The following is a 21765-nucleotide window of genomic DNA, read 5'->3' on the forward strand; positions in this document are numbered from 1 at the left end:
TAATAAACTTAAAGTGCCTAAACTTGATGTACTCAGTCAGTGCATTCGTAAACACTATCTGGGCTCTTACTGTTAGTGCCACATGAATAACCATTAGCTGATGATGTTCCACCTCGTTACCGGGTGATGCTGAATTATATTCAGAACTTTGGTTAGTTTCCTGGCATCGTTAGTATTTAAACAACTGGGCACCAAACTTCGATGTCGAGTAAAGTTATATAAGGATACAAGAACGAGACATCATTTTAGTAATGACACTTTGACACGTGCCTATTGTGTATCGTTGTATTAATTAGTAAGTTTAGTCACTAATTAGTCAGTCAGTCATTTATTGCGCAAATATTTAGGTAAGTTACCAATTACATACACTGTATGATCTTTTTAAGGATACAGCAATACTTTATGTAATAAGTACATATTATAATAGTTAACCTGATAAAGTATGAAACCACAATTAGGTACGTAGAGTTAGACCAAAAAGTCTGCAGCGATTTTGATAGCATACGCAGTGCAAGTGTTATGTAATACGTCATAACTTCATTGAAGTTTGACGTTTAAAATAACACTTGCACTTATTAACTCACATTTATAGACGGGTCTAACGCGAATTTTATTCAATTACCTTGATTTACCGACGTTTCGACACAGGTTTCACTGGTCGTGGTCGCGGCTGAGTGATGTCAGGTAATTGAATAAAATTCGCGTTAGACCCGTCTATAAATGTGAGTTAATATGGATCTATATCTGAATCCCTAAAGTCTTTTCCCCTATCTTTGCATTCCCTAATCGTTAGGGCATGTGCCCATTAGGACAAACCAGTTAGGGCAAGTGACTTTAGGACAAACATTGTTAGGGATTCAGAATGACACCCAGTTAATATGTGTTCAAAACGCGAAAGTTTAAAATATTATAACACTTGCACTGCTTGTGCTTCTCTAAATCGCTGCAGACTTTTCTTGGTCTTGGTCATTTGTTTTTATGTGCAATAGAGCTTTTGCATTGTAGAAGTGACCCAATTAAAAAATACTGCAACAATTCCCAGTTCCACGGACGCTGGGTCTGCAATAAACTCAAGAAACTCTGTATTTTGTGCACAATATAACTTTAGCGTTTTACAGCTAGAAAGTCAGACATCTTTAATGAGTCACAGTCACAGTTTGACGGGGTTGGCGTAACAAGGACACGTTAATTTTAAAGCGATTACTGGAGATACATTTGAAGCATGCAGACGTGTAGGCATACTTTTGTATTAATACTTCCTATCTTTATCATAAAAAATATGGTAATGAAAAATATAAATTATCTTTTCACGAATAAGTGTCTAACACGTAAAATATTTTATTGAAACTAACTCAGTTTATCCTTTCAAATTCTTAATATACCATTGGTGGCAAATAATGAAGGTTACAAGTTCTTAATTGTAACTGAAATGAGAATTTATGATTCCAATTTAATTTATTTAGCAGAGAGTAGTGAGTGCAACTTGTTACGTCTGACCTGCATCCTCTTCGGGCGTAGACGCAACAAGAAGGAATCAATTTTGACGTCAATAATGTCTTCAGAACACTTCTCCACGAAAAATAATATTGAATTACCACAAGACTTATATTAATCAGTATATTTTTTTAAACCTGTTATTAGAATACAGTTAAAGCGCCAATGAATAAATAGTGGAAACCTTCGAGCAACACCGGCTTCCGACACGTCGGAAGTGGAAACGTTACTTGACTTTAAGACGTCAAAGTGCGACAAAGGCATGTGTCTTTTAATTAATTATAAATACCTAATCGACATAATTAATTGACATACATTAAGTTTTATCATTCTGAATCATAAGGGAAACCCGTGTGACGCACGAATTCGCTTTGATCAATACCCATTACATAAATGACTATAAATTAGACTTTTAACTGCGATTATTATTGGAATTGTAGTACAATGTTAAATTCGCTATTTGAAATAGCTAAAATTGCTACTATCTAAACGTTAATCGCACATTTTAAGCGCGTTCACAAACAAGCTTAATTTATCCAACTAGGGAACAAATCAAATTATTTTATGAAACTTCATTTGTTTAAGGAGTAATTCTCAAAAAAGTGGCATCTTAACCTGTCATGGAGTTTTTGAATTGAATGTATGTTTATTTGCTCTTTTTCATATGAAACAAAAATGTATAATATATAATAATAAACTAAAACAATGTTTATCGAGGCCAAGTCATTATTTTTATTTAAATTTAATACTTATATTTATAAAAAATAAAGAGTAGCACTTTTCATTGTAACCAGTCTTGTCCAAAAGCATCGCTCTTCCAGTTTTAGTACTTTCGATTTTATAAGCACCAATTTATGTAAATAAAATATCATGCTGTATAATAACATAAACAATACCTTTTAAAATGTACATTGCACGGGCCTTATATATTTTTTTTACAACAATATTCACGCACGAAGTTTGTCCAAGGATATTTTCACTGTAACCTGTACATCCGCGGTATTGCATCTGACTCATACACAGAAAATTTTATTTAGATCATGACTATGGCAAAATATTAGGTAAGTATCAAGCTAACCACCGTAGGGTACCATCATGACCCAAGTGTCGTAGTTTCGTAGAGACAAGTGGTTAAAGGCAGGAATCTGGGGTTTGTAACGGAAAGTTAACTTTAACTTGTCTCGATTATTTTACGAATTTGGTATGGGGCCTAATGTAATAATATCATTTTAATATTGTGTGAAGGTTTATTCATCTATGCTAAAAGTGAGACATTCGTATTATTATCCGTTCAAGAGAAAAAATAAAAAAGAATGTATTTTTCACTGTAACCTGTAACCTTTAACCTGTGTTCAATGTATAGGTTATTGTACCTCTTGAAAATAACTACTTCATTTTCCGTTCCCTTTTGAAAATTTGGAGTACTTGAAGTAGTAAAACATATTTTTCATGCTTAAAAGTAAAAAAAATACAAAAAAAAATTTCATTAACTTTAACCTGTCGATGGCACTTTCTTGAGAAACAATATGTACGTCATGGCCGACTTTAAAGTAAGTAGGATTAGCTCGATCAAAGTAAGCTGACAAAACCTAGCACGTCTCTTATTAACCGATTTTTGTAGTATTAATTTGACGCTTAACAAAGAGTTGATGCTACCTTGTACAATTGCGTGTACAGTAAAGTCTAAAATAGAGAAGAGACTAGCTATCGTCGCAAGTCGTGCGACATAGCATTTTCGTGTTTATAATTGCATGAGATATTATAGGTTATTACGGAACCTTTGTTACGCGACTTCAATTTACACGCCGTTGGCTGGTTTTTAAAGTAGGTAAGCATTTATTAACACTAGCCACAGCCTTAGTACTTACTTCAGAGTCAACTCACTGTACTTAATACTTGAGGCGATTACAAACGATTGCATTATAAAGACGCATTGTCTAATGATCATTATCTTGATGCCTTTGTTCAAGTAATGTGCAGAAAAAAATATAGGTTCATACTCATTTTCTGACAACATTACCTACATAGATAGTCATTAGTTGCTCAAATAATTACGAGATTCAACGGGTGAAGAGCGTCAAACTCCACATGATTATACCTACTGTGCTTACGAAAAATTCGCATTTTTAAGTAATATGAGTATATGATTATATCAAGATGATTTTTTAGCGGTGGAGTTGATAACTAAAAGTAACTTTTATTGATAGCATTATATATTTACAAACAACATAACTGTTGGAAATAGGTATCAAATATTGTGATGTTTACGTTATGCCATTCGGTTATTTCGGTAATGTCATGGGTACTGCCAGATGGCATTCATAATCTTTCATGCATACACAAAATAATTACTTACGCCAAGGTCTAATCTATTATTTCACAATGGGATATTGCCAACGCAATTATAGTAGAGTTACCTGCATAATCGGATATCCGAATATTAACGAGTCATAGAGTATTATAATTGCCTAATTACGTTCCTTGTATTTGGTTTCTTTTAAAAATAATATTAGTAGGTATGTTATAAAACAGGGCTTATTCTATTATGAACTGTTCAAAGTTCATCATTTATGTGGATGCTCGTAAAAATTGAGATTAAAATTTAATTATTATCGACTTTTCGTGTTCGTAGCCGTATTATGAATATTATGAATTTAATTAGTCAGATTTTGAATACCAATTAACAAATGTATTAAGTACAGTCAGCGTCAAAAGTAGCGGCTCAGACTACGCGTCAAAAGTAACTACGGTTTCTCCAATAGATATAAGGTAAACGTACTGGTGCTCGACGCGGTCCCAGTACATGTCATCTTGAGATTTAGTCATTGCCAATAGAGAAGACAGCAAGGTGTCATCTATTGGGCATTAGCATGTCGAGAACTAGTACTTTTACCTTATCTCTATATGTAAAACAATTACCCCCTTATTCATAAAACTTTACGGGTGAGATTTAGTTAAATTATGTTTTATCCCTTTCTTACAAATACATAAATCAAAATGACAGATAAAGACAAACGATTATTAGCTAATCGAGGTTTGTAGCGCGTTTATGAATAAGGGGGTTAGACCGTGGCAAACACTTTTGCACGCGAACTATACAGATTTATCTTTATTTTGTAAAGTATGAAGGAGTGCTTTAAACATTAACATTTATTCAGCAAATATGCCACTTAAAGGGCAAATAGGGCACTTTTACATGCCAACATTGAATTTACATACAAGCAAAAAAAAATACATCAACAATGCGGATACTTTTGTCGTGTTGTATCGTCCGCTACTGTTGAAGCTGACTGTACTACTTGTCCCCGCTGCTCCGCCTACTTGGGATTCGTTCTGTATCATATCCTCTCCTTCCCCTTGGGGAAATAAAATAAAATAAATTAATTTGCATTTTTGCAATCGCAAAATAAAAGATTCCGACGAATTTAGATCCTACTCCTTTTTTTGAAGTCAGTAAAAAAGTAAATGTCATACTATGTATTCACACCCGTATGAGGTTAAGCTTTCTTAATTAAATCATCTTAAAACATAACGTCAATAAGAACATGTATGTTAATAATAACCGATTAATATTCTATTATGTGAATATTACAGTACTCATGTAATCTTCGACCTCCACACCTACATTCTAAAAAAACTAAAGACGTCAATATAGAAATAAATGATCCATAAATCCGCGATTATTATTAAAACATAAGTCTTGTCTTAGATGTTAATTATACCGGGTGTTGTAACACTACATTTAATGATACATGTTATGACGCATTTCCTGTTCTAGCAGCACCAACAATACGACAAGCCGATCATGTTGACTCTTATTACGAAGATGTTAAAGTCTAATGCTGTACCCACTCACTGTCGGAAGCAACATCTGAATCAAGATACACTAGATTTATTAGATAAAGCCTGTATTTCAGTAGCGGTAAAACCGTATGCAATCGGCTGTGCTAGGATTTCTCCAAGAAGGATCGGAAAATCTCATAAGAAAAGACAAAATCAACGAAGAACATAATACTATAGGTATAGCCTTGGTATAGCGCGCAATGACGCATTAAAAGTATTTGAAGTAGGTACTTAACTTGACAACTTGACAAGCCTAAAAAACAACCGAATGTATTTATTTATATAACCGAAAAAATGATTCAAAACTTACATAAGTTTCTTCGGTTTGATATAATATAGTTCCCAGACAAATGTATATTTATGGATATCTAAGCAATTTAGGCTTAGTACAGCGTAAAATTGGAAGCGCTGGTGGTATAGCGGTAAGAGCGGCCAATTTTCGATCCGGAGGTCGCGGGTTCAAACCCCGGCTCGTATCAATGAGTTTTTCGGAACTTTTGTACAAAATATCATTTGATATTTACCTGTTGCTTTTCGGTGAAGGAAAACATCGTAGGAAACCGGACTAATACCAATAAAGGTCTATTTTACCCTCTGGGTTGGAAGGATGGCAGTCGCTTTCGTAAAAAATAACTATTGCCTACGCCAATTCTTGGGATAAGTTGCCAAGCGGACCCCATGCTGCCCTGAGCCGTGGCAAAAATGCCGGGATAAAGCGAGGAAGATGATACAGTGTTAAATTGTATAGGAAAATATGTAACACCATTGCCGCAGCGTACTGTACAGTAGACCAAGTTATATGAACATTTTTTTTTTCAAGTGAAATGGAGTGTATGTTAATCATTATTTTTTCTCAATGAATCCTTGAGATTGACAAGTGATATTTAACATACAATAACTTAAAACATAGGTACCTAATTACTATGCTGCTTCTTCGTACATTTAATTTACATGCCTTGTTGTTTAATTTTTTTTCACGTTGCGCTACAAAAGTCGATTACATACCTAAGTAATGTGTAGTGTAGACCTTTTAAATAGGTTGCAAAAATGGACTATACTCTGAATTAGATGCTAGAATGTGATGCTAGTAATTTACTTAAATTTTATTACATAATTTAAAACGTATACCAAATAATGAACATTTTCTGGTATAAGTAAGATTCACCTTCTTCTCTCCAGTCAGTGCAACGCGCAAACAGATCTAATAAATGTATTGGCTCAAATTGGTATAAATATTTGTGCCAACGACCGATTTTTTGACGTCATGTAAGTACGTAATTTAAAAATGTTTAAGTGTTTAGATAAACTCCAATATATTGATGACAAAAAAGATAATAATATTCCAAATATGAATGACATTGTAAACATGGAGTACCAAAACACATTATACATTATTCATTTTTATTATTTAAGTATCACGAACAATAAAATGACTCGTCTTTGTTGTTTGATAGGGAAAAAATATATCTGTCGTAGTTTCGAACTCGGTTTTTGTAATGGTAGTTGTTAATGACTAACAATGCCTTGAGACAGTAAAATACAATTTTATATCACGTCTAGTGATCCAAAGGACTCGAGCCTTTTAGCTCTTTTTTAGGGCTCGCCTCATTTCTTGACGTCTAAAAGGCTAAAAAGCCTATTTAGCTCTTTAGCCCCGAGCCTAATTCTATTTAAGATCCTAGACTCTTGGGGCTAATAACCTTATTAAGGCTTGGGGCTAAAGAGCTAAATAGGCTTTTTTTAGAGGCTTAATAAGGTTATCAGCCCCAAGAGTCAAGAGGCTCTTAAATATAACTACGCTCGGGGGCTAAAGAGCTAAATAGGCTTTCAGCCTTTTAGGCGTCAAGAGATGAGGCGAGCCCTAAAAAATAGAGCTCCAAAGGCTCGAGCCTTTTGGATCACTAATCACGTCTGATTGTAAGCGGTCACCGCAGCCTCCAACTCCAGGGGTGTGACATGCACGTTGCCGACCCTTTAAAAACCTGTACACTCCTTTTTTGAAGAACCCCATTCTGTAGTCCCTCGAGAAAACCTCGGCAGGCAGCTCATGCCACAGTTGGAGTGTCCGCGGGAGGAAATTCAACACATTGCACGACCATTTAGGTTCTAGGGTGTCATCAAATGACCAAACAAATGATTGAACAGGCTATTTTTTACCAAAACCGCTTTAAATGATATCGCTTAAAAAACCTTCGAACTTTTAAATTCCTTTAAGTAATACTTTTTCAAGTTAGTGAAGTTGAAAATCTAAAATTGGAATCTTTGAAAGAATTCCTTTGTTTCAAATAGCTTTCAATACTGCGGAAGTCGGTTAAGAAAACTTTTATGGTTCCGTGTTAACTCAGTTTTAACGCGATAGATAGAAATGGAAATATCTAAACAATCTATTACTCTTGCGATAATTCCGTGTATATATTTGGATTATTTGACAAACTTTTGGACACAATAATGACAACAGTATATACAGCTTTAAATATGGAATCAGTGTCCAAGTTTCAAAGCGGGTTGTAAGTTGGTACTTATAGAAAACGTTACGTAACAAGCCACACCTGGGCGGTGCTTCCTTTTCTCACGGAGATGTAGTACCCAAAAGCTCGTATGCGATCATAATAACGTCTTTAAATATGAGTTACGGGTATAGTAGAAACCTGAAAATATTACACAATATAAGGCAACATTCGATGCAGTGAATGCCTTAGGTACATTTTCCGAACATGTAGCTGTATTGAAAATTTCGTTTCGTTAACACCCCTAGTATTTTAAATAGGTACGGCAAATAAAATATGGAAAGTTTAATTTAAGAAAAAAAATACATTTCTGAGCACATTTTCCTGGATTTGATATATTTTTCAGTGTTAAATTAATCCATGATCAAATATAAATATGTACTTAATTAATGATATAATATTGCGTTGTTATAAATGTATATTACGTATTTATTAATTAAAAAAGTTTATATATCAAGATTAAACAAAATTGCTAGTTATTTTAATTTATTTACTTAATTTATATAGGGCATATACATTTTATTTTATTTTATTCGGGATGCTTACTGCCTAATATACATAGGTTAATAGACTTATCTACTATATGCAAATTACAAGCTTCCACATATATAATGCTAAATAACATAAATATAAAGGTCTCAAATTAGCAGAATATTACACTATATAGGAATATTCCTGATAAACTATGAACGCAAACTTAAGTCAGGTAACGTTAACTATCTATTGAAAATAATATTTTTAACATTATTAATCTTGCTGTGAAACAAATCTACATCGGGCATATCATTAAGTTCATTAAATAACCTAATTGTACGAGGGAAGAAACATTTTTTACGAATGTTATTGCGAGAAAGAGGGATGCGAAGCAAGGGTCTTCTGCGCAGTTGCGAGACAGGTATATAAAATTGTACTTTGCTCACAAGATCCGGGGAATCGACTATACCTTGGGCAATTTTCATTAATAAACTTACGTCATTTGCCAATCGTCTCTTAAATAAAGGGACAAGATGGAATTTTTTGCATGTCATAGAATAGTTGTCCATAGATAGCTTAAATTTAAAGGAGAGGAATCTAACAAACTTCTTCTGAATTTTTTCAATATTTTCTGCATACACGTTATAGAACGGGTTCCATATTTGAGAAGCATATTTGAGTTGAGATCTTACATAGGCACAGTATATGATTTTAATTGTTTTCATTTTTTTAAAGTCACCAGCAGAACGAATCAGAAAGCCAAGAGCTTTATAAGCTTTGTCAGTAATACTTTCTACATGCTCATTAAAAGTAAGTTTATCATCATAAATGACACCTAGATCCCGGCAGGACTTTTTAGTTATAAGGTTTTGTGATTTAATTTTGTACACACTTTTATAAACATTTCTTTTCCTAGTAAAACTCATACTAAAGCATTTTGAAACACGTAAATCTAAATTGTTGTTTTTACAATACAAATCCAGTCTATCTATATCGTCTTGCAATAATTTTGCCTCAAATTCACTATTAACTATTTTGAAGATTTTCATATCGACCGCATAAAGCAGAAACATGCTATTGATAAAAATTGAACCAATATCGTTGATAAAGATCACAAATAAAAGTGGCCCTAACAATGATCCCTGGGGAACTCCGGAGGGTACCCTTATCCAGGACGACTTGAAGCCATTAAGAACAACAGCCTGAGTTCTATTTAATACGTAGGCCGAGAACCACCTGAAAAGATCACCACGGATACCCAGAGTCTGTAATTTGAATAATAATATCTTATGATCTATTCGATCAAAACATTTGCTATAATCGGTATATATCACATCAATTTGGTTACCTTTCCCCATATTGTATGAAACAAAATCGTTAAAAGACACTAAATTCGTGACGGTGGATTTTCCACCGACAAAGCCGTGTTGCTGAGGAATGATTTTAGACTTGATATTGACATAAACTTGATTATAAACAATACGCTCGAAAACTTTAGCCAAGATACATAATTTGGAAACGGGTTTTCTATATTATTTCTTGATTTGTGAATTGGTGTAACATATGCCGATTTCCATATAACTGGAATTGCCCCGTCAGAAAGGGAACGACCGAAGATGATTGATACTGGGGTTGAAAGTTCACACGCACAGTTAATAAGGAATGTAGCCGGGATTGTGTCAGGTCCTGCCGATTTGTTAGGGTCAAGTGACTTTAGTAATTTATAAACTTGGTTGCTATCTACTTCAATAGAAGAAATGTCACAGGGAGTGGGTAAACAACTATCTGGGACATTACATGGCATGCTGGAACAGCTCTGTGAGGGTTTCAGAAATGTAGAGGCAAAGAACGAGTTAAATAGCTCACTTATTCCCGCCCCGTCACTACTTGATTGATCCTGGTAGGTCATCGTGGCAGGTAGTGCGCCATGTCTTCTTTTGTATTTCATGAACGTCCAAAATAATTTAGGGTTTTTCGTTATAGCCACGTAATTTATATAATTTTTATAGCAAAGTTCTTCTGTTTTAACCAACCTTAGATGAAGCAATTTAAATGTTAACTCATCACGCTTATTATTATAATTTTTATATTTTTTATGAAATTTAGATTTTTCCTTTACGAGTTTAATTAACGCTGGAGTGTACCATGGCGGATAATTAGTATTTTTGCTTTTTCTGGTAGGAATGAATTGACTTCTCAACTTGTAAAGAGTAGAATAGAAAAAGTCAACCGCTGCCTCAATATCGCCAGTTCTAAGCTCAACTTCCCAATCTGTCTCCGATAAACGAGAACGTATATTGTGGTAGTCACCGCGGCTATAAGTGTCTGGTGTGTTTGACCATGGGGCTTTAAATCCAGGGCTTGACTTTACTCGCTAAACTGAGGTACTTTTACTATGGGACCAACCCTAAAATCGGGGAAAATTTTTTGGCTTTTCCATAGAAAACGTCGACATCTGATCAGCCAAAATGTATGAAAAAGTAAAAAAAAAATTCGGGATTTCGGGGTTGGTGCCATAATAAAAGTAGCTAGCTCAGTTTAGCGAGTAGAATCGAGCCCTGGCTTTAAAGCGCCATGGTCAGACACACACTGTATTTATGTGTTTATCACAAATATTCGCTCCTGAATTACGGATGTTTTCTCTGTATCATATAAACATTATCGTCGCCGAGTACCCAGTGTACTGTGGATAGTACACCGTTTGCTTAGTTTGGTGCTAGGTCGATCCGTGTAAGATTGTCAAGTATTAATTAATTAATTTATATATATATTATTATTTATTTTATAATCAAATGCAACACGTGCTACTTAATCTATGTTTATTCAATCAGTCTTACTTATAGACGATACCAGTATCTAAATCCACAGCAGAGCATGTGCAGTGCAAACACATATTCAAATTTAATCTCAATACATCATTTAGCATATTCGAGAGTCAACCCGATATTTTGTGCTAATATTCGGCCGGTCTTCCAACAATAATTCCCATTGGCTTCCTATTTTGAACGTGCACCGCCAGTTTTGTATCAATCTTCGCTGAACTACGTCAAACTTAGGAGACGTACCTAGCAAGAAATATTTATAAATATCTGAAACCATCTCAATCTCCGACTATTTTTTACAAGACGGGGGCTATAAGGTAAACGTACTAGTGCTCGACATGCTAATGCCCAATAGATGGCACCTTGCTATCACCTCTATTGACAATGACTTAAGTTTCAAGATGACATGTACTGGGACCGCGTCGAGCACCAGTACCTACCAGCTTAAAGAGCGAATATTTTGAAGTGAAACTTCTTTAGCGGCGCTGAGCACTTTTTGTGATGGGGAAAAAATGTTAAACTGGCGAGAGCGTAAGACGTAAGACGTGACGTCACGTGCGACGGACACTGTTACAAAGTCATTGAGTATTTCTTTTTTGATTATATGCCATCTAGTGAGTTTCCCTCAAACTGGTACTAATATAACTCTAGTACTCACAGTGATGTGCTTAGGGGTTTCAAGTAATGCGACGAAATAACGCTAGATGGCGCTAACCTCAATCATACATAGTGCTGTAGACATTTTGCACTAGATGACGCTGTTATTAATATTTTGAGTTACAATGTCATTGAGTTTTCACTTCTGCCGGCACTCCCGGAGTGCAACCTGTCGTTTTTTAATTATGTAGCTTGTGGACCTATCAAGAATTTAAAAAAATTGTATACTTACAATTGAGGCATCCTATATGGATCCTATAGGCAGCATCAAAATAGCATCGTATAGGATGCGATTTTCACCGGCTTGGTTAATTTAAGCTAAAATTGAGCACCTTATCTTACAGATAAAAAAATAACATATTAACTCCGGTTTCCCCAACCGAAGTCACATTTAAGGCGGTTATCACACTGGGTGCGATTTTCACGTCGTCGCTCCGATGTTTTAGCCAGACAAGGCTATGCTCGTATGATATAGCGACATCCCGCTCGCACATCGGAGCTATGTGGGAATCGCATCCAGTCTGATAACCGCCTAAGCAGCTTACTTAGGTATAAGTTATGAATTACTTACCGTAAATACTTGTGTTGCTATACATAGCAATACAATTGTTGTGCTTGAGAACCCCATCTTTCCTGTAACAGAACAAACTCATTTTAGAAAATCAAAATAGTTTTTATAAAATATAAAAATACGTACAAAATGATATTAAATTTAGTTAACTGAATTATTATTTACGTACGTATAGTTTTTTCAATCATCGTAAAGCTTAATTTTAATTGCTTAGATAAAACCTACAAAATACTAGATTGACAAGTTACAAAACCGTAGTAGCATACGTAAAAAAAGTTTAGATGCAATACCTACGACATTGAATATGAACGTAATGATACAACAACAATTTTTAAGAAAAATTAATGGTTCATTTGTTTTAAGTAGTTGTCGTTCATATTTAATTTCGTAGGTATTATTTACATAATATACTAAAATCTTTTTTACGTATGCTACTACGGTAAAGCCAAAAATAAAATGGAAGGATATATATAATGTACAAAATATTTTAAAATAATGTGTAGGTATCTATGCGTATGTTCGTATTCTTAATCCGTGCAAAACAGTAGCGTCAAAACAATAGAGCGGATTTTAATGAGTGAGATGTCGATAAGATTAGATTTGGCTTTCTATGGCCCGAAAAAGGTTACATTTTAATTGATTTACAAAAGAATAGGATCTATGTAACAAAAAAGGTTGAAACTATAAGAATAATAATAGTTACCTACAATTATAGGTTATTAAAAAACCGCTAGATTCATTTTTGGCTATCAAACTTATTTATTTATTTTATTTCGACGTTTCGATTATTCATCTCCGTTATGACACAGTATTTACTGTATTTAGTTATTCTTGATTACATCAACTTCGTAATGTGACGTCACCATCACTTTCACTCGTCTTGATGTCTCTTGCATCATTTTATCTGTGCAATAAACTTACAAGTGAGCCCGGTCACTTCTCTATGCTTATGGTTTTTAGAATTCCGTAGTCAACTGGGAACTCTTATAGTTTCGCCCTGTCCGTCTGTCGGTCTATATGTCCGTCTGTCCGTCCGCGGCTAAGCTCACTGACCGTTAGTCCTAGTTTTAATTACAAACTAACCATGGTGTGTTCGCATCATATGGCTTCCTTTTTACCTACGGAACCCTACGGTGCGGAACCCTAAAAGGAACCGAAGACCGCAGTATTCTTCACAATTATTTTTAGAATTGTAACAATCGCTAGGAATACATGTATTTTATTTTATTTTGTTGTACATACAAGTTCCTATAACGGATAAATATACAAATACAAAAAAAAGGTGATAAATTATATTGAAGCTTCTTTAATAATAGCTTAACCACCGATCCCCCAAAGGTTCATTTATTCATGAAATGTCACAAATAATATAATATAATGTTGAATAAATTTAATATTTTGATAGACCCCATTTTCTAGATATATTTTAGTTTAATTTAGTTTTTAGTTTTAATTTAGTTTTTAGTTTTAATTTAGTTTTGTTTTATAGATAAGTTCGTTTTTATTATCAAAAATGTATATTTATTCCTTTAATAAAAGCAAATGAAAGAATATGTGACCATAAAAAAAATATTTTGATAGGCAAATATTAAAATGATGTAGGTACCTACTCTGATTTCTCTAAGTATTATAGAGATATACATATAAGTATTTATTTATTAAAAAATAAACATTAATAATTCACGGCCCTGAGGCTGGTACCTAAACAATATTTAAATTAGGTACAGACTAGCCATTGATATCCAGCGACATATATAGCTAGTAGATATGGCAATAGCTGCAGCTTATAACTGCCACAAAAATGCATTTTTGGTAAATGTATGGGTATATAATTATGTGCCATTAAATCAGTATTTTAAGAGTTGCCCAGGGGAACGTAACAACGGCAATGAGTAAAAAGAAAAAGTTGATCGACCAAGGTACCCTCGGTACGTGTTAGTGCCAATATTGCTTATTCATGCAGATTAATATTTTCGAGCCAATTATAAAAGATCGTCTTCACATCGTAGTCGTGGCTACAGATTATGTCTTTAATTAGTGAGTTTGTTCTTTTTTTAGTTAATTAATTAGAATAATGTTGTACCTGACTGAATTGCAAAAAAAATGTACGTAATTAAGCGCAGTTAAGAAGCTGTGATTAGTCTTAACTTAATTGATTTATTTGTGTTACGAAAATTAAGCATGTAAATAAATAAATAAATAAATAAATAAATATTAGGGGACATCTTACACAGATCAAACCTAGCCCCAAACTAAGCAAAGCTTGTACTATGGGTACTAGGCGACGATATACATACTTGTATAGATAAATACATACTTATATACATAGAAAACAACCATGACTCAGGAACAAATATTAGTGTTCATCACACAAATAAATGCCCTTACTGGGATTCGAACCCAGGACCATCGGCTTAGCAGACAGGGTCACTATCCACTAGACCGGACCGGTCGTCTAAATTGTATTGTATTGTATTTATTGTACTTAATTCGTACACATATAAGTCTCTATCATACGCTAACACACTTTCATGCATCTTACTTAAATAGAAATGGCTTAACTGTGGTAACACAATGGAATCAATTAACTTTAGACTAATTACAGGTGCTTAACTATGTACAATTTTTTTGCAATTCACTCACCTAATAACATTCATTTCATTGACAAATTATAATTGTCATTTGTAAAGTGATGATTGTCAATGAGGCTTTTTCTAAGTGAGGTGTATTGGGGTAACTTCGAAGACGGGTTAATTATGAAAATTGCAAATACATAAATAATATTAAATTAGAAGCACTTTCTATTTTCTACTGTAGCAACAGTAAAAAAGATGCCTTAGTAAGCGTTGTAGTAGCGTAAGTATTGCCAAAGTTTGAATTGTTTCTGGTTTAGCCGATACATATTAGCTATATTTTCAAAATTAACCCGCTTTCGTTACCTTACACCTTATTTAACATAAGTGTAATATACAATAGTTTTTTATCGGGCATTTGTTATTTATTTATGTTCGTGTCTATGCACGTGTTTTTTATTAAGTAACTATTCCAAATTAATAAAAATAAAACATCCCTAAACCTAAACTACAATAAAAAATCACCCCTCGGCAAGGTGCCGTAGACGCCTTAGCACAATTTTATTAGGCACGTATTTAACCGGTCAACTAATTAATCGAATTTTGGTAGTTTAAAACAATAGAAATGGGTACTAAAATTAATAGTTTGGCAACTAAAATGGAACCTTAAAATATATCAATATGAGTTGTTTTTTAATGCCGTTACAGCTTTTGATTATTTTTAGGCAGGTACCAAATATTTATTTGGCAACTGAATTATTATATTTGAGACTATTTATGAAGCACATTTTAAAAAGAAAACGGCTATCTATTAATTTAAAAATGAAGTTCTTTTAAAATATTTTGTTTTGTCATTACACGGTCAACCTAACACGCTCCTCCTCGCTTCGCTCGTCGTCGCACCTATCTCTTGACTCTGGCGGAACGTGGTAACTATTGAAATTAGTAATTCAGAATTTAAAGACCTAATGGTATAATGGTCATTAGGTGTTTCATGATTAGGAATTTCAACTATAAGAATAGTAGGGTATTATACGTAAATAAATTTGTGGTGTTTTGTGGATTAGGAAATTTGTCAATTTAAAGTACTAGGTATGCATATGTTTAAATTTAAATTATTTAAAAATGGAGTATTTAAAACATATGTTTAGAGGTATCTTAGGTATTCTGTTCATGCACAAAATATATAAACAACCAAATTTTATGATCGCTTTACAATATCAGTTGCCAACTTATTATTTTAGACGCCAACCTATCAATTCAAGTTCCCTATAATTTTTTTGGGTGACTTGATTTTGCTGCCAGTTTTTTAATAATATGATGCTTAAATTTGAGGCTAATATAAATTTATTGGTGCTAAAATATTAATGCACGGCCAAATTATATTATTATATGCCCAGTGAAAGGTCCTGTTTAATATTTTAGTTGCCCGGTTAATAATAAGCCATTTTATTATACTATAATATACATTGAAATAGTTTGTTTACCTACCAACGCACGAATTGATTCCCCCAAATCTCTAGGCTTATGTATTCTAATTATCACTAATAATATATTCATGAGCTGATTTTACTGTGCAAACTTGTTTGTTTTGCTTATTTTAGAGCAACTTTCAATACAGGCACGTTTTTAGGGTTCTGTAAATGAAGGAAGGAAACAGTACCTATACCACGAATGTCAAACTGACATATTTGCTAACGTTGCGTAACTTACTTTTTACACATCTTGCTCACACTAATATGCGAGTAGGAGCGAGATGCATACAAAGTAAGTTACGCACATGCTAGCGAATATGTCAATGTCAAACTGATGGTAAGCCCACAGGGCCCTATTACTTCGTATTTAACTTTACATCGTCCGTCTGTCCTATCTTGAAAAGGGCTGTATCTTAGTAATCGTATTCAATAGGCAGTTGACTTGTATCAATGTACATGAAACTTTATCGATGGTACTACTTTTTAATACAAATAAAAAAAAAGAATTATGACGGGGTTCCATAATATTACAGAAATACTGTTATTATCAATTCTATTTGTTCATTAAATTTATTATAATATAAGTCAACCTCGGTTTGAGAATCAGTATGCTCATTATAATATGCTTTAAGGCCAGTGCAAACCGGCGGAGCGCAGCGCAGATCACCGAGCAGGATTTACGCCGCGCAGCGCACACCGGCGAGGTAAAATCCCCCGCAATACCGCGAGCGCCCGCCAACCCAAGCGCTGGCGGCCGGCGCACCAAGGAGCACTTCGGCGCAGGCCGGGGGATGCCGCGGCATGCCGCCGCGTGTAGTCTATCACAAGGGATTAGTGACTAGTGTGCACGAGTTCTCCCCCGTCGTCCCGGCGCTACTCCGGCTACCTGGAGGCCTCGGCGCATGCCGGGGGATGCCGCGGCATGCCGGCGCCTACCGCCGCGGTATCCTCTAACGTGCTCCTCGATGCCGCGGAGTAACAATCCTCCGTGATGCTCCGAGGTCGGTCTCAAAGCATTTAAATTTATACCTGAAGGTAATTGAAATAGGGAAGAAAATACATTGATAATTTTAAAGTGATCTGCGCTGCGCTCCGCCGGTTTGCGCAGGCCTTTATAGTGCAAAAAAGTACAATTATCAAGGAGTCATGGAAAAATGTCAAAACGTTATTGTTTTAATTTCATATAATAAATAACTTTGATCTGTGTTGGATGGAAATAAGTAAATAACCCTCGGTACGCTGCGACTTTAACTTGAACGACTTTTTTTCCTGTTTGAAGGCTGTTTTTGCATAAAACCGCTCTGGTATTAATAGCAAACCCAGAAGTTATAAAACCGGTCTAACGAGGCCTTTACCTACGTCACAAAAGTGTATTAAACTTCTACCATCAAGCATGAATTAAGTTTAAGCTGTAGTAGGCATTGGTCCAAGCGGCCGATTTTAAACCGGCAGTAATTCTGGGTTCAATCCCTGGATTGTTACAATAAGCATCAAATATCAAACATCAACATTTTATTCAGCAGATAGGCCACAAGGGCACTTTTACACGTCAACATGGAATTTACATAGAAGCAAAAAAAACGCATCAAATGTGCCATACTCGTACAACGTGGCAATGCTGCCAGCCTTCTGGGCACGCTGCCAATAGACGGCGATTTGGGGCACATTTTCTATTTATAGTTTATTTTTAAGCTTCTTCTACTTTTCGTGTCGAGGTTCCTTTTTTTAAGCTTAGTTTTTATTTTTTGTTTGTATTTTCATCAAATAGTATTTTATGCAACCGTTGTATAACAAGGGTAAAAAAAGGCGAGTGGCGTGGGTGAAAAGGAATACGCCACGAGCATTATTTGCGGTTTAAATTGGGCAATTTAAATCGGAAGGGATCAGCAAAGTAAGTACACATTGCTATTTATAATTTTACCCAAAAGGGAAATTCCCTCATAAAATTGTAAATCGAAGCTTTAATTTGTTGGACCACCTGTTGTTCGAATCGTATTTATTATTATTGGCTCTTTATTTGTATTTATCGGGTAATGTCTTGATAACCGGGTATCTACTTAACCTTCTAACCCAAAGTAAATCTTCAACTTATTTTAATTATTACCTACAACTATAAAAGTATCTTATAATTCTCTACTGTTCTATTCTGTAAGTAATTGATTATTTTGTGCTTAAAAAAGACCAACTTATAGACTGAACTGTGAAAAGTGGATGGTAGCAGGCCATTAAGGAAACCGCTTTAAAGATGGAGATGGATGGATCAAGTTTTAGCTACAGTAGATGGCTCTTTCAACGAATGCCCACGGAAGGCAACCTTGCCAAAGAACGGCGGCGCGGCGTGTTGTGAAGCTCGTCAACAACAGCTGAAATGATAGGCACGACCAGTGTCAAGAGTGAAACGAAAAATAATAAGCATATTCCGAAATGTGAAAATCCAGGGTCCATTCCAGAAGCGGGTAGCTTGGGAAAGATATTTTATATTTAGTATTTAGTTTTAGTTGTTAGTTTAAGGTTTTGTGTAAGTATTATTTTAACATTGTTGACACTTCTCATTTATTCAATAAAGCTTTAGTTATGGGGAAAAAAAAATCCAATCTAACTGACAAAACTGGCTTGTAATTATGCCACGTACCATGTATGCCAATATGCTATGAATACATAATATGGCTACATGGCACCGAAAATTGGATTATGTTTTGGATTTGTATTTGCGTGAGATTCTTTGCAATCTATTTCCCCACGAAACTTCGATCCCTCAAAATGTATTAAAGTCAGAAAGTGTACAATACTTACGTTACAGTTTGATGTTACAAAGTTTTATAAATTATATTTAACTTATTCGGTTTAATTTTGTTTTATTTAGTGGCTGTTCAATATTCATAAGTTTACTCACATACGCATCGTATCTTGGATACAATGTAAGTAAATAGATGGGTATGGACTATAGGTATTTACCTACAGGAATCTCTACTCCCGTATTCACCCGCAAAGCTAATCAGATCCAGCGACAGTGCAGGATTGCTTTGAATATTAATATGGCTTCGCTAGCTATTGTCGAGGAACAGCGAAGTATCAACATTTTATATGGGGTGGCATTGCAAATATAATTATGCTAGACCGCTATTATACCTATTATTTAAATACTCGTAATTACCGAAGTACTCGTACATGCCAACCCAAATGTAACCTTAACGCAATAAGTACCTATGAGTTATTCATAATTCATAATGCACCAGCGTTACTGCTGGGTTGGAAGGTCAGATGGCAGTCGCTTTCGTAAAAACTAGTGCCTAAGTCAATTCTTGAGATTAGTTGTCAAGCGGACCCCAGGCTCCCATGAGCCGTAGCAAAATGTGCAATAACGCGAGGAAGAAGAAGACCAGCGTTACTGCTGCAACACAGCAAGTAAAGCGACGTTACGGTAACGATAATGCAATCGCAATCTAAAGTAGGTAACCTTTACTGTACGCGTAGGTACAATAAAAAAACCGCACAGGTGCGAGTCGGACTCGCCCACCGAGGGTTCCGTACTTTTTAGTATTTGTTGTTATAGCGGCAACAGAAATACATCATCTGTGAAAATTTCAACTGTCTAGCTATCACGGTTCATGAGATACAGCCAGGTGACAGAAAGACGGACAGACAGAAATACGGACAGTGAAGTCTTAGTAATAGGGTCCCGGTTTTACCCTTTGGGTACGGAACCCTAAAAACGATCAAATCGTAACGTAACTTGCAAGAAAGATTAATATCTTATTAAGTTGAATATTAGTAAGTTTCGAAATAATTAAATTCATTTTTTTCAGATACCTAGTAAGGTTTTTTAAATAAAATATTTTTTTTGTAAAGTTTCTACAAACTTAAAAATAAATAAAAATTGCCCTAAATGATGATGATAATGATAGCTCAGTAGTGGCCCAGAAAGTTGCTGGCCGCATCGCACCTCTGGATACCGATGCTTATCCGCCGAGTGAAATATAGGCCAGCCCTCTGGTCACTCGAAGCCTCTACAAGGCGTTTTGCTAACTCCTTTATAAGTTTCTAATATATTATAAAAAATGTAAATCCGACTGCATTCCCTTCAATTCACAAATAAAACTTGGATGATTTCATAAGCTCCTCATTTTTGGAAGCTTCCGACTGAGAATTACTGATAAACTTTATGAACTTTGATCAAGTAACTAAATTCTTAGTGAAATTAAATAATAAATAGGTATAAAGCGGGTTTCCTGAGGTAGGTTATATTGGTAGGTACATAGGTACTTATATATATTTATTATTTATTCAAATGGCATATACAAACGGATGTAGGTATACCAGGTGTGGCCTGTAACACGAGCAAATAATTAAAACATAGATTGTACTCCTCAAACTGTGACACTTTTGTTCAACAACTTTTTAAAATTACGAAGTATTTAGACTCCCTATTTTTCATACAGAATAAATATTATCTTCAATGGACGCCATCGCCACGCCATATCATTGTGATTGACGTTGCTTGTCACGCCTTAAACATAACAAAATTCGCAATACATTGCGTCTTAGAATAAACTTTGAAGTGTACAGTCGCCATCAGATATATCGGAGCGGCCAAGGTGCTCACAAATATCGGAACACGCCTCTATTGTCAGGGCGTTAGAGCGCGTGTTCAGATATTGTGAACACCTTGGCCGCTCCGATATATCTGATGGCGACTGTATTAAAAATCAAACCACAAGTTATTTTTAAAAGTCGCTGAGCAAATGTTGGTCAGTATGAGGAGTACAGCCTACAGCTTTTTTTGCTCATATTACAGGCCACACCCGGTATATATATTTGCGCCGCAGGTTATAAATATCTAACTTTTTTTTTATTGAATTGTGGTAAATTATTTATATTTGTTAAATATGTATATCGAAAAGCCTTACAAATGTTTAAACTATTAAAATAAAAGGTAAGTAGAATGAATTAACTTTCTCACCTTTTAAATCAAACACTATCCACTTAACATGAACACAATTCACACAAAAAAATGTTATTCGAAAACAATAGTGTCGGCAGTTCGTACTTCGCGTGCATCAAGGGAGGCTTTGCGGATAAAACTACTTTTGAATGCGTGCGAGTAGCCAGTGCCGTTCACTCTGGGTCCGGCTTTGTTCATCAGACATCAGAACGAGGACCGGTTGCTTTTGCACTAGTATACCAAAATTCTATGAAAACGTGTAATGCGTCCCACTTATAAGAGGAAAGCTTGCGACAATTTTTCGATTTTGTTTTTGGGTAATACTCGTAATACTTACAAAGAAATTATATTGAACTTGGGGTCTCTATATAAAGGTGACGATCGGGTACAGACTGCACCAGCATTCC

The 21765-nt window shown here is 34.9% G+C and overlaps 1 protein-coding gene across 2 annotated transcripts in view; it reads right to left on the bottom strand.

Annotated features, from left to right (window-relative positions):
- LOC134794294 (chorion protein S38-like) overlaps positions 1–21534 on the bottom strand; it is a 46450-nt gene extending 24916 nt beyond the window's left edge. Inside the window, exons 1-2 of one of the 2 annotated variants that reach the window (XM_063766054.1) lie at positions 21377–21534; positions 12369–12430 (exon numbers count right to left, since the gene is read on the bottom strand). In XM_063766054.1, coding sequence (XP_063622124.1) covers positions 12369–12425 — 57 coding nt within the window. In that variant the 5' untranslated portion in view covers positions 12426–12430; positions 21377–21534. The remainder of the gene's footprint in view (positions 1–12368; positions 12431–21376) is intronic. The other variant, XM_063766055.1, reaches the window with a different exon arrangement.
- Positions 21535–21765: the final 231 nt, after the last annotated feature.

This window comes from Cydia splendana, chromosome 10 (genome assembly GCF_910591565.1).
Source record: "Cydia splendana chromosome 10, ilCydSple1.2, whole genome shotgun sequence".
NCBI lineage: Eukaryota > Metazoa > Arthropoda > Insecta > Lepidoptera > Tortricidae > Cydia > Cydia splendana.